This window comes from Anser brachyrhynchus (genome assembly GCF_964034855.1).
Source record: "Anser brachyrhynchus genome assembly, chromosome: 19".
Classification (NCBI taxonomy): domain Eukaryota; kingdom Metazoa; phylum Chordata; class Aves; order Anseriformes; family Anatidae; genus Anser; species Anser brachyrhynchus.
Window position 1 is genome coordinate 2,484,445 of NC_137712.1, and position 12,934 is coordinate 2,497,378.

General features: G+C 53.4%; 1 protein-coding gene across 16 annotated transcripts in view; it reads right to left on the bottom strand.

Moving 5' to 3' along the window:
• Positions 1 to 1,963: 1,963 nt before the first annotated feature.
• DAB2IP (DAB2 interacting protein) overlaps positions 1,964 to 12,934 on the bottom strand; it is a 224,554-nt gene continuing 213,583 nt past the window's right edge. For 14 of the 16 annotated variants that reach the window (XM_080562025.1, XM_080562020.1, XM_080562024.1 and 11 more), the window contains 3 exons: positions 10,510 to 10,712; positions 9,026 to 9,113; positions 1,964 to 7,438 (listed from right to left, as the gene is read on the bottom strand). In XM_080562025.1, coding sequence (XP_080418151.1) covers positions 7,271 to 7,438; positions 9,026 to 9,113; positions 10,510 to 10,712 — 459 coding nt within the window. In that variant the 3' untranslated portion in view covers positions 1,964 to 7,270. The other 2 variants (XM_080562022.1, XM_080562019.1) reach the window with 2 other exon arrangements.

Here is a 12,934-nt window from a genome sequence, read left to right on the forward strand (position 1 = left end):
CCCGAGCAGGGTGGCTTCCACCCCCAGGGTGGCTGGTGGCGTGCCTCTGGGGCACGAGCGTTCGCCTCTTCTCAGCGCTGGGCCCACAGGGCGCTGGGCTCGGGGCTCAGGGCACTGCCCGGCTCCAGCCAGGGCTCAGCTGCTGCCCGGTATCGCCAGTCCTTCCTGGAGGACGTGGAAGAGTGCGGGGAGTTGGTAGGCACGGATAAAATAAAGTTGTGAACAGCGAGAGGAGCTGAAATAGCCACATCGATAGCAGTTTGCAGATAATGATCTAATTAGCACAAACAACAAGTTTCCACTAATGACTCTTGTTCTTCCAGCCCCTTCCTTTCTGCTTGCCTGTCCGTATTGACTCCTCCGGCAGCGGGCGGCTGAGCTCTCCCAGTCCCTGGGGCCGAGGCCCTGGAGGTTTGTTTACTGCTGGCTTTGAGTTGCTGCCCCAGGGGATGTTTGCTCTGGGGCTGGGGCTGACGTGCGTGGGATGGCTGCGTGCGGAACGGGGAGGGAGGGAGGGAGATCAGCTGTTTGGCTTTTTTTTAGCATGCTGGAGGCCTTGGGAAAGTTGTGCTCCAGCTGCATGTCCTGTGTGAAAATGAGGATGATGACATTCATCTACTGCAGAGAGGCTGGGGGCTGAGTGTTTGTGAAGGGCTTGGAAAACCACGAGTGAAAGATGCTTGGCAGGAGTGAAGACTGGAGATTAATAATGATCTCCGTGGCTGCCTCGCCTCAGCCTCCTCCGAGCAGAAGCTGTGCTGCTCACGGGGCTGTGATGGAGAAGAAGCTGCCTGGCACCACGAGCAGCCTGCGGTCTGTTCACTCCGACATAGCTAAACTCGGCACAAACCTGTACTGTGCAATTACGGGAGCATTATTAATGCTGATGAGTCTTGGGCTAAAACGACTCTCCAGATTTGAAAAGCTCAAGCAAACCCATTTGGAATCCCCAGCCTCCCAGCCCCGTATTCCCCTTGTTGTTCTGGCTGCTGCTTTGCAATTCAGAGGCTCGCTCCTCCCAGCCTTGCCCTTCTGCTGAGCGGTGCCGGTGCTGGAACCTGCTGGGAGCGGCTGCAGCCAGATGCCAGGAGCCCGAGATGCTAAAAGCTGTCAAGAGCACGGAGCTGTTCTGGGTATTTTCAGCTGAGACTTCAGCTCTGCTCTGATGAAGCCGTAACAGAGACCGCTAAAGAGGTTTTATTCAAATCAAGGTGTTACTGACTAATCCCTCTTTGGAGCAGTTGCTGAGATCCCTGCATTTCTTCCTGGGAATTCTCCCCTCTCTCAGCCTTCACAGCCACCAAGGTTGAACTCAGAGGCACGAGCGCTCCCCAGCCTGGTTTGGGACCAGGGGAGGAGGCTCTGGGAGCAGAGCTGGGGGCTGGAGGAGCTGGGAAGGGCCGACCTCCCGGGGGCCGTGCTGCGGTGCGGGCACAGAGCATGGCTCAGCCCCTGGGCTCTCTGCAGGGCCCTGTGGCAGGCAGGCAGCAGAGGCTCTGCTGTGAGGACAAAAGGCTCAAACCTCCCCCAAACCCCCCTGCCAGTGCCCAGCTGTGCCACGAGGAGGGGTCGGGCACTGGCACTCAGCACCCTGGGGTGGCTGGAAGCCAGCAGGGCCCCGTGACCCGCCTGGCTCAGAGCTGCCATCGCGCATGGGGACAGCCACGGGCACTCGCCACACCTTGGCTCGTCCTGAGGCAGCCAGCTTGTCTTCCCCCTCTCTCATAGGAGCTAATTATCGTGGTGGTAACGAGGCAGAGGTGCTGGTGCTACCCAGGGTTTTAATGACTCCTCCAAGTTTTCTGCCACTTCTAAGAGGAAGCCGAGGGAAGGGCTTTGGGAGGAGAGGGGTGGTGGGGAAGGCCTGCAGGAACCCTGAGCGTGGCCGGGCAGCCCCAGCCCTGCCGTGTGCCGCGGAGCTAGAGACGGGGAATGACTGAGTAGAGGTGCTGGAGCGCTTACATAAAATATCTAAATAAATCTTTAATATTTCTAATTGCAAATGTACATAAATTGCACGGCCACATCATTTCTTTGAACACCAACAACTTTCTCTGTACATTATTACATAGTTTAAAAGGAGCTGAAGGAGATTCAGCAAACACTTCCACTTTGCATTTTTTTTGTTTTTAAACATACTTACAAAAAAAATTTTTCTTTATAAGAGGATATAAAACATAGCGACTGCTTATCAGGAACAAGTATCAGCTTAAGCAGATATACAGAGAGAGGTATATCTTAAGACACAGTGATGTATGAGAAAGGAATATGTGGACATGGAGACTGCGCTTTGGGGTACTGGCAGCTGATGCAGAACCACGTGGAATTTACAGCAGTGTCACAGCTCAGGTCATCTGTGAAGGTCAGTGCTCCAACATGACACCTTTTTCAAAGCACGGTTGTTTTTGAATGTCATGTAACACCCTCAAGACTGGATTTGGTTTGGACGCCTGTGAGCTGCATGTCAGCATGCTTCGATCATCCCACCCCTCCCACCCCCCCCTGTATTTTCCGCAAGGGAAAAGGAAAAGGCAACAGATTTCTGTGCAGGGTTAGCGCAGGGCTTGGCTGCTTCTCAGGGCAGGGCAGGAACCGCGTGGCCAAGCCTTGCGGCTGAGCAGTCTGCTCTGAAACTGCCCCGAAGAGTCAGGGACCCGCTTGGAGGGGCAGTGCCCCTGCCTGGGCCAGAAAAGGATCATCCTGGTGCCCGTGAGCCAGGGCCTGGTACTGGCCAGGGTGCTGTGCAGTCCTGGATTGCTTCGAACGCAAACCTTTGGGAAGAGGTTGAGCACTACAGCCACTGCAGGGGGAGGATGGGGTGCTGCACAAGAAACCTCACGCTCGCCCCGAGGGCAGTGTCACAGTTGCGCCCTCGTGGTGGCTGCTTCATGCTCTGGAGGCAAGGCCACAGCGACCCCGGGGCAGCTGCTGGGTGCTGCCGGCTGCAGGACCGTGTTCAGAAAGGCAGCCCCAGGGGCTGCTGCCCTGCCCCGGGGGCACAGTGGGAAATGAGCCCCTTGCAGATCTCATCCGAGCTGCACCTGGGGGCTCTCCTGGCAGACTACAGCAGGGAATTTTCCACCTCCTTGCACTAAAAACCCTTTCCTTGTCAATCACAGATCAGACTTCGTTATGTTTTCTGTTGCATTGTGGTATGGACGTAAGTAACAGGAAAAGCCTCTAGACTTCTTGCTTATTTCTTTGCTAGGAGCGCCTGTGGTGCCTCGCTCGGGCCCACCGAGTCCCTTCTCCCTTCAGCCTCCCCGCAGCAGCACAACCTGCGTCCCGCACCCTGCGCGACCCCCCGGGCTGCCTGCCAGGCCAGAGGATTCAGCGCGTTCTCACAGTGCAATCAGCGCTTTACAGCTGCAAAAGCAGAAAACAAACCCAACCAGACTCAAATGACAATGCAGTGACAAAGGGCTCTTTGGATGGCAGCAGGCTTTGCAAAAGGGGCTGGTGACTACACTGTAGTGTTAATTGGCGTGGGGAAGGACCTTGGTCCCTCCAGTTGGTTGGTACTGAACTTAAGCCATAATCCCTGTCCAAAGATGGTACTTGGAGTCAGCAGAGGTGTTGGGGTATTGTTCAGTCCTTTTCATCCCCGTTTACACAAAATTTTGCTCATTTTTTTCCAGCAGTGTTCACTACAGTTTAACAAAACCCCAAATCATAACTCTTAAAACAGAATCCTTGAGGTGGGCCAACCCCAAATCTGGATCCCTGGCCTTTCTCCCTTCCCTTTCCCTCAGATGCCCAAGGGGAAGAGGTGGCATCATAACCTGTGGCTGGATCCAAATTTGCTAGCTTGAGTCCACCTCACCTAAACAGCATTGATACAGCCAAATCCTGACCAAATAAGCAGCACCAGAAGTAAATTACTATATACAACTGTTAGTGAGATAGATACGTTACAGTAAACACTGAAAACATTTACAAAAAAAATATTAAGACTTGTATTAAGATAAAAATCTGAGTGTTTTAGTGTTGTTTACACTTTGACAAGTTTGCACTAGAACAGCTTCTTATTGTAGAAAGCGCAAGAATGGAAAAGGAAACGGAGCAGATCACAAAACATTACGCGTAGTGGTTGCTTTACTCCGGTGTCATCGCCTCGGTATTGCTGCGCCAGCTCCCAGGGCTGAGGCCGCAGCTGGGTACCCTGCCCGCTGCGCTGACCGCACGCATCGCTGGCTCCCGCTCACACACACGTGCACGCACACACACACACAGAAATGTACAGTTTATAAATAACAAACACAAACTGAAGTAACAGAGCTGAGCTGAGCCTGGATCTTAAACCCTATCCCCAGCGTTTCGCAGGGGAGGGTGGTAGGTAGGTCCAGTTGTTGACACTTGCAGGGGAAGGCGACACAGGGATGAGGGGCGGGGGGCTCTCCACTGTAACGAGACCGCTTCCTGATTTGAGTTTTGTTTCATACTGGCTCAGGAAACTAAGCAACAACTCCAGAAGGTATTGGCACTGGAACTTTTAAGGTTTTGTTTTGTTTTTTTAATAACTCACTGTGGAAGGACTTAAGTGTGCCTGCTACTTCAGCAGAACAATGTGTTCAGTAATTTGCAACTTTGAGGTTAACCGGGAGTTTCTGACAGCTCCTGGGGAAAAAAAAGAAAAGAAAAAAAGGGGGGAGGGAGAAGGATCTAAAAGCAGTGCCTTGGCTTGTGGTTGAGCAGGAGATTAAGCTGTACTTTGCTTAGCTTCAGTGCTAAACAACTGTGTTGTGGGTGGTTCTCTTTTCCAGCTCTTACGGAGAGCACTGACTGCATCCCAACATTACTTCCATGTACGAATGGGAACGCTGCTGGTGGGGCGCCCGCCCCATGCTCTGGGAGCGTTTCCATTCCTCTATGTTACTTGGCTCTTGAAAAACTTCGTCTCTCCCAACAACCGGTATGTTGGAGCTCAAAAACAATTAGCTCTAAAAATACATCTCAGGGCAACAGCAGTTTAAAATAGTCTTTTTTGCAGGGTTCTTACAGAGTGTATGAGACAACGGCAGCTGGTAAATGTATGTACCGAACCGTTCCCAGTACCCTGTGTATTCCTAACCTGTCTGGGTCTTTCTCCAGTTGTAACCTTGTCAGTTTTGTGTGGGTCTTCAAAGCCATCTGTGCTAGTCTCCGAATTCAAAGGTGACTGTACTTGCCATAAATGCTTAGTGATTACTTTTCTCTGAGGAGCTCCTGTTGGGGTCTGCTGTGTGACTGCACCACTCTGCAGGCGTTGGCTGGGCGCGGAGACCTCGGTGCAGAGCAACACGTCCGCTCCTCCAAGGACCAGAGCTGCAGCAGGTGCAGCTGCGCCGGGCTTGGCCCAGGGCTTCCAGGCAACAGAAAAAACGCTTACAAAAAGAAAAAGCAGCTTTAATTTTGAAAACAATTGCATGTGGAAGAGTGCTGTTAATGAGCCTTACGGCCGTGAGGTGGCATGGCAATGCAGAGCTTACTGGCAAACAGCGTCCTGCTCGGGCAGCCTGGGTACTGAGAGGCTGGAGACGGTACCTAAGCTGTGCAGAGCGCAGGGAGCATCCTAGTCCCTTTGGACATTTACACATGGCAGGAGGAGCTAGGACAGGCGGTCAGCAGTGTTAAACTTTAGTGGGAGGAAAAGGCAGATGTCCTGTACACTGTACACTGTCATCCATATCTCAGAGAAAATCTCTGGGCTCGCGGTACGAGGGACCTGCTCTGAGACTGGGAGTCATGAAGGACTAACTTAAAAAAAACACAAACCAACAAACACACCGTGGCGGCAGGTCAGCGGCACAATCCCCCGTTAAGGAGGTGACCCCTCCGCTGAGCGCAACGTGTCTGAATGTGCCGAATCTGCGTGTTTCAGCAGCAAGGAAAAGTCTAATCCTGGCTTATGCCTGCACAGTGCTCCTGACAAGGGGGCTCTCGGTGGTGGCTGCTGTTCCTGTTGGTTACTCCCTTATGACCATGTTTTACATTCTTCAAGCCGGTTAATTTCCATGCAGTGCTCATTCCCAATTTAAAGAGGACAGTATTCCAGAAAATGGGCTCTTTTTTTTTCTAATGCATACTGTGAAAGAAAAGAAATACAATTACCGATCTTCATGGGTCTTCAGGGCTGCTCTTGTTTCTTTGCCTGTTTTTCTCCCCAGAAACAGTAAAAATCTCCGCACAGAGTATTACATCCCCATAACGAACCCTTTGTCAAGCAAGACGCTGGCCGTGTCACAAAGCCCGTCGCTCCCCCTGTGCCACGACGGGCACCACCAAAGCCAGACCCTGCACCTCATTCACAGCTCGGGGACAAGGCTCAGGCAACCTTTACTTTATTCTGCGGTTAGGCGTGTGGCGGGGAACGCAGCGCCCTGAACTATTGCTTTACGAAGACTTTCCCCATTAGCTGAGCAAGCAGCAGCTGGCGAGGGGGCCCAGGGAGCCCATCGCCAGGTACCAGCTCCTCCCTGCACCTGCGTGCAGCGCCTCGGGCTGGCTCCGCTCCCTGGGCTTGCGCGGTGGCTCCGCAGCCCCAGCGGCGCCGTCGGACCCTTCTCCACCGCCCTGCCACCACAGCGCCCCATGCAAAACCCCTCTGGTACCACGTTGCGCCCGCTGGAGCCCTGACCAGTCTCCTGGACTGTGCCCCCTGCGTGGGCGGAGTTAATTAAACGTTAATTTGCTGTGTAAATGCCCTGCAGATAGCTACGTGCTGTAAAAGCCAGTGGCCTCACAGAGCCACGTAAGGAAGGCCGGCCGGGCGCGGGGTTTGCTCTGGGGATGGGGCTGTGCTCCAGGGGGAGTCACAGGAGCGGGGCAGGCTCTCCTGCCGCCCCCGGGCAGCTGCAGCCAGCTGCATGCTCTAACTGCACTGAGTGGGCCGCTGCCTGCTGCAGGCTCTGCCCAGCTCCCCTTATTTCGCTTCCTGCAACGACAAGGACATTATTCCTTGCTGGGAGGGGTGAGGCATATCCTTTGGGCAGTTTGGAAGGAAAAGGTTACTTCTGTTTAAACATTAAACACTGATTTAAATCCAACAGTGACAGCGATTCTCAAATATATCTTATTTCCTTATGCCACTCATCTCACACTCGATCTTTCCGTCCCCTCAATGTGCTGGCATTAGCATCTCCCACAAAGGCTCAGTCAAGCGCGCCGTCCGCAGTAAGGAGCTGGTTTCTCTGGGGGAGAGAGCAGCCGTTCTTTGAAGCCGCGGCTCACACCTGCTGCTGCACGGTCCCTCTGGCCAGGCCTCCTCTCCTGCGGCAGCGCCCTCCACGGGTTAACAATTACTGCTGTTTCTGAATTCTCCATTCTCTGTAATCTGCAATTTAGTTGGGTTTGTGGGGGAGATCCCATTACGTGTCTGCATGCTGTACCTCTCTTTCAGCTGAGTAAGGGCACTCATTAGCCGTGCGTTGGCAGCATCCAATGAAGCAATGCGTTTCTCCTGCAAAGGAGCAGCAGAGGGGAACGGTCAGTGGAAACGCGCGGAGCCCTGGCTCGGTGATACCGGGGCTTGTCCTGAGCTAGGAGCCCAGAGGCAGCCAGGGTGCGGCCCCTTCTCCTCTGGCAGTCTTATAGAGGCTTTGACACATCAGGCTTTTAAACAAATGGAATCTGAGCTGAATTAATTTTATCATCCCATGTAATAGTTGGTCCTGAACGAAATGGAGATAAAGTATTTTTTTTTTCTAATTTTTCAGTGATACAGAAATTAATTGTATTGTTTGCTCTAACTGCAGCTGTTATGACGATGATAAGACTCATGTTCTAAAATCTAGTTCTCTCCCAAGATGGGTTATTCCTGCCAGTGTTTAATTGATTTTGTTAGTGTAAATAAATGGTTTAAATGACTTGTGGCCTCCCAGGATGGCTGTGATGGCAATTTCCTTATTCCTACTGATTACAGTAAGAAGTCCTGTCCAGTATCGTGGGGATGGGAGCCGGAGCTGCTGTGGCGCAGTCTGGTCCAGCTGCGCCTGCCTGCTGCGTCCTCCTTCTGTCTGCCGCGAGCGGGGGGATCAGAAACAACTCAGAGGGGCTCAGGTTTGCCTGTGTGTGACTGACAGATTGTGCACCAGCCTGTCCGACACTATGCACAGCCTGAGATGACAAAAAGCCGAACAAAGCAGGCTGCACAGGTGTGGCAGGAGCCTCTCAGGTACCCCATGGTGGCAGCGGGTGGCCGCAGCCTGCCCCGCGCACGCCTCCCACCTGCCCCGTGTCCCCCGGGCTTTGCTCGAGTGCAGGAGGGACGGGGCTGATTTACCAGTTGTGAGCCAATTACAGGAAAACAGTGATTCTTCTTGCAGAGTTACGACTGTCTCATCTCCTTTTTAATTAGCTATACAGTAAATTAGTCATGAGCGGTGACTCACAAGTGATTAATACGGTCATTAGGAGAAAGCCTACAATTTACCAGCACCTAGCCACAAGCTGAAGGAAGGCCTGGCTGCTGAGGAGATGCTGGTCTCTGCCTAGACAAATTAAGAGATTATGGGCTGTATTTTCAGATTGTTCTTTCCAAGCAGAGTATTTTGTGCCCACCACCTAATGCCATTCTAACCTATAACACTAGCTGAGCTTCCTCATCTTGCAAACCACAACCCGGATGCTGAACAATGTCGGCTTTGCTCTGGCCAGCCAGTGCTCGCCTTGCCAGCCAGGTCCTGCACGCATTACTGGAACTCTGCAGGCTCTGAACCCACCCAGCTGATCTTACCGGGCTGAGCACCATTCAGGCTGATTTTCAGCGCTGAAACAAAGGGTGCTTGCTAGGGAAGGAAGGAGGCTCCCTGTCCCTTTGCCTTACTGGCTGGCTGGAATAAGGCAGGCTCCCAGCACTGAGGCCTTTCAGTGCTGTTCCTGTGAGGTTACACGTGTCCTGCTGAGGTCTGACGCCCCCCCGTCCCTGGCTGTAGCTTCGTGCTGACTCACCCCATGCACATCGTCGTGCCACACATGACCTGGCACTGCTGCGTGTTGGCAGACTCACCCCTGAGAAGCGCTGCAGCTCTCGGCATCAGGGACTCACCTGTGCATCAATTATCTTCTGCTTGGAGTCCACGGCAGCCTGCATTTCTGCATGGTCCTTCTTTAACTCCTCCTCAACTGACATCAGCCTGGTAGCCAAACAGACAAGAAAAGAAAGCCACGTTTTCAAGCTGCAGAGTGCATAGCCCTTGTTTGTGAAGTGGGGTGTACTGCGTAAGGAGCTAAGGAACTGGGAGGAGGTGGCGGAAAGGGGATCCTGCAGGCCTGCAACGCCTCCTATCTCTAGGCTCCTTGGAGCTGGTTTGGAGCTGGTGGCTTTGCAGAAAGCGCTCTGTATGAGAAAAACACAGTACCCAAGGCACCCCTGGAGAAAGGGCAGGGACAGCTTCGGGCACGGCTGGGCGCACCAGGGCACATCTCTTCATCTGCTCATTCAGACAATTTCATTCCCAGCTCTCACACAGCTTGACAGTGACCCAGGCCACTGTTCTACTGCTACGGCAAGATTGTGCTGATCACCTCCTGGCTGGATCAAGCTACCCTAAAAAGTAATGGCCTTTTGTAGCACGCGCACAGTGTCAGGAATACATTAATTACTTTTGCTGGGCTCTGCCACACTGAGCTGCCCAGACACGAGTCTTACACCCACCCACATCAGCCACCCAGGGTGAACAGTACAGAGCACAGCCTCATTTAGTCCTCGTCACCGAGGAGGCAAAGGGGTGCTGTACAGCTCTGCAGCACACAGGAGGATGTATGAAATGCCAGAAGGACCAGCTACAGATGGGACAGGCCTCACGTAGCAGCCCCTGTCATTCATACGAGGTCTAGTTCCCTCATCTGAAACTGCAGCGCCACACACACACCCACCCACCCACACACACACACAGTCTCTTCTTGCACAAAACCCAATAGTTCAAGCCCAGTCTTTTTTTCTGGTGATTAATTTCGTCTAGACACCTCTATAGCAGGCTGCCCAAAAGCTTAAGCGATTAAGGCCAGTGAAGGAAGACCCATTTAGGGGGGCCGATTAAAAGCACCGAATTGGCTTGCCTCAGGTAAAGAAGAAGCCAGCGGGACTGAACAGCCCAGGTACCAGAGAAATGTAACCAGCACATCAGTCTGGGTGGGAGAAGGGGCTTATAGCTAGGAGTAATGTGAGGGAGATGAGATCTTCACTGAATGTCAGGAAAGGCACATTTTGAGCATTAGCTCAATTGCTTGTACATAAAGAAGAGCAAGCCTGCCAGATCCTCTGAGAGCCAGGGCGGCCTGCCAGCCCTTGCCTCCTGAAGTTTTGTTTTTGTGAATCAGGGAAATGGGGGCAAATCCTTTGTGAGGTGACACTGATGGGGGGGACCCAAGGAGTCAGGGCTTGAAACTCCCCCAGGGGCAGCAAGTGTGTAAATGCTGGCAAAGCGTCAAGGAAAAGCTGTCTGCTCTCTCCAGGAACCTGATTCTCCTGAGCAGGGCTTAGCTCTAATGCCACCCTGGCTGCCTGCCTTCCTCCCGCCTGCCCCGTACCTGCTGATGATGCCCTTCATCTGGATCTCCTTATCCTCCTGCTGCCTCCGGAGCCGTTCCTCGCTCTCCTCCAGCCTGGCCTGGTACTCCAGCATCAGCTTCTGCGTCGTCTCCTCCTGGCATTTGAAGCGCGTCTCATACTCCTCCAGCTTCTTGTTGGAGATGCGAAGCTTGTCCTGCAGCACCACTAGGTCCTGCTGGTACTACAGCACGCAAGGACAGACACAGGAGGAGAAAACACATGTAGCACGTTACCTAGTAGGGCTTTGCCCTTGCCAAGGTTTCCCCACAGCCCGATTACGCCCCTCTCCTCGCATCAGACTAGCTGCAAACCCGTGTCAGATAACCCCGCGTGCCGACACCTCCTCATCCGTCTTCTCCGTGCTGCGCTAGGAGCGGCGCTGCGTTCCGCGGGGCTGGCGCATCACTGGCAGGTTCAGAGAATGGGTTGTTAGCAGAGTTTGGCATTTCACACGGGGAACGCAGGTTAGAGCGACTGAGTGGCAAATGCAGCTGGCAGCTCCCTCACACTAACAGCGCGGGGCTAAACACAGGCAGGAAAAGCTGAATTGGTGGGATTTTGGGTTTACGCGTGAGCTCTTCAGCCTACGTCAAGAAACGCGTGTGCTCTGGAGCTGCTGAAAGCCAAGCAGGAGCTGTTAGGCCGGACTGCCTCCTGCCAGGCAGCGGGCACACGTCAGGCACACGTCGGGCGCTGCCGTGTAGCGCAGCGCGGTCACACCGCGTCGGCGTGAGCCGGGGCAGCGAGCGGTACTGGTACTGCGCCCTGCGGGCTAAGCGAGGCGGGCAGATGTCAAGCCCAGGCTCAATCCCAGAAGAGCTGCTGCGTGAAGCCAAGACCCCACAGACTACAGTTTGCACAGCTGAAGCTAAAAAATCAGCAGAAGAACCACGTAAAGCAATTACAAAACCGGAGAGCTTCCTAACCCAGTAAGGCTGGGTGTGGCTATTGCAGAAGCACAGCGTTCAGTACAACTCGCTTTGGTAAAGGAAAATTCAGTGTAAATCGCTGTAAGATGACATTAATTTCAAAGTTAGCCTTGAAATTTTTTTTTTAATTTAAACTGCAATAACCTTAGAATAATTAAGATGCAGCTGATAATTTGGCCGTTTTAGAGTCAGAAATGGGAAAAAAATTCATCTGTGTCATGAAATCTGTTACAAGGCCACAGGTGTCATACACCAACTGACAGAGGTGTGCTTCGTTGTGCACTGACTTGGTTAGCTGCAAACGTGGCCATCTCCTTGGCCAGCTGCACCTATGTAAGCATTCAAATTACGAACTTTGTTTGTCCCAGTTTTGAGAGCCCTGCTGTGGGGTTTTACTAAAAGGCCGGCTCTTTGTGAGAGCGCACCGCAGCCACGCTGCTGCCCCTGTGCCATCAGCTGGGCCCCAGCTCGCACAAGTCCCCACGGCTCTCCTACGACCAGCTCCACTGACTTGTGGCAGAATAACCGCAATGCCTCCAGGCTGAACCTTTACGGTGTTGAGGGTTTTCCTGACCGGCCACGGTATTTGCGCCACGGCAGGCAGAGTGGGAACAGCCTCCAAGCTCCTTCTGCCTGGGCAGGCGGGCACAACGGCTCGCTGTGTTTTTTCCTTTAGCAAAGCTTTTACTGAGGCACCAAAACGAGACAGTTTGCACATGGAACCGGCGTGATGGAAACACGGACGCCCACAGAGCTGCACAGAAGCACTGAAGTCAGACAGAAGGGAGTTGCTCAAAGAGGAAAGATTAAATACCTACCCTAGCCTTAAAATAGGAGCCGCATAAGTGAGCTCAAATGATAGCAGGAGAGGCCTCAGAGCCCGAAGGAGTCGCTCCTGTCTCTAGAACACTTGTCTCAGTCTCGGTTACCATTCGAGGCTTACAGGAATGGGGAGAGAGGTTATGCTAATGATGGTCCTTAATGCCAGTGACGGGTGTGACAGCAAAGTAACAGAAGATGCTGCATGGGAATGAGACGCCAGGCTCAGGGCAGGGGCTACCTCCGACCTGAGGGCAGGGACCGGCGTGCTGCAGTACTGCCTGGCTCTGTAACCCCAACAGCATCCACCTGGAGCGGGTGCTGGCGACCCCCTGCCTGGCACGTCCCGCACGGACCCTTGTGGAGCCCTTCAGTGACCCAGCGCAGCAGTAACGCCGCGCGCAGCGAGCTCGTCTGGGAACACCCTCGCTGTCACTGGCTGCCTGCTGGTGTCTCTGCTCGGGCGTCTGCCTCACAGAGCTTCTTCTGTGTCAGATACTGTCTGCTCAGTACGTGTCTGTGTACTTACAGGAACAGCCAAGGAGGAGAAAGGCAGTGAAAAAAATGGGTTGAGCTCTCACGAACAACAGCCCCGCTTTTCCTGAGCGGGCTGGGAGCCTTCACCTTCCGCCTCACAGTCCCTACCATAGGGTCT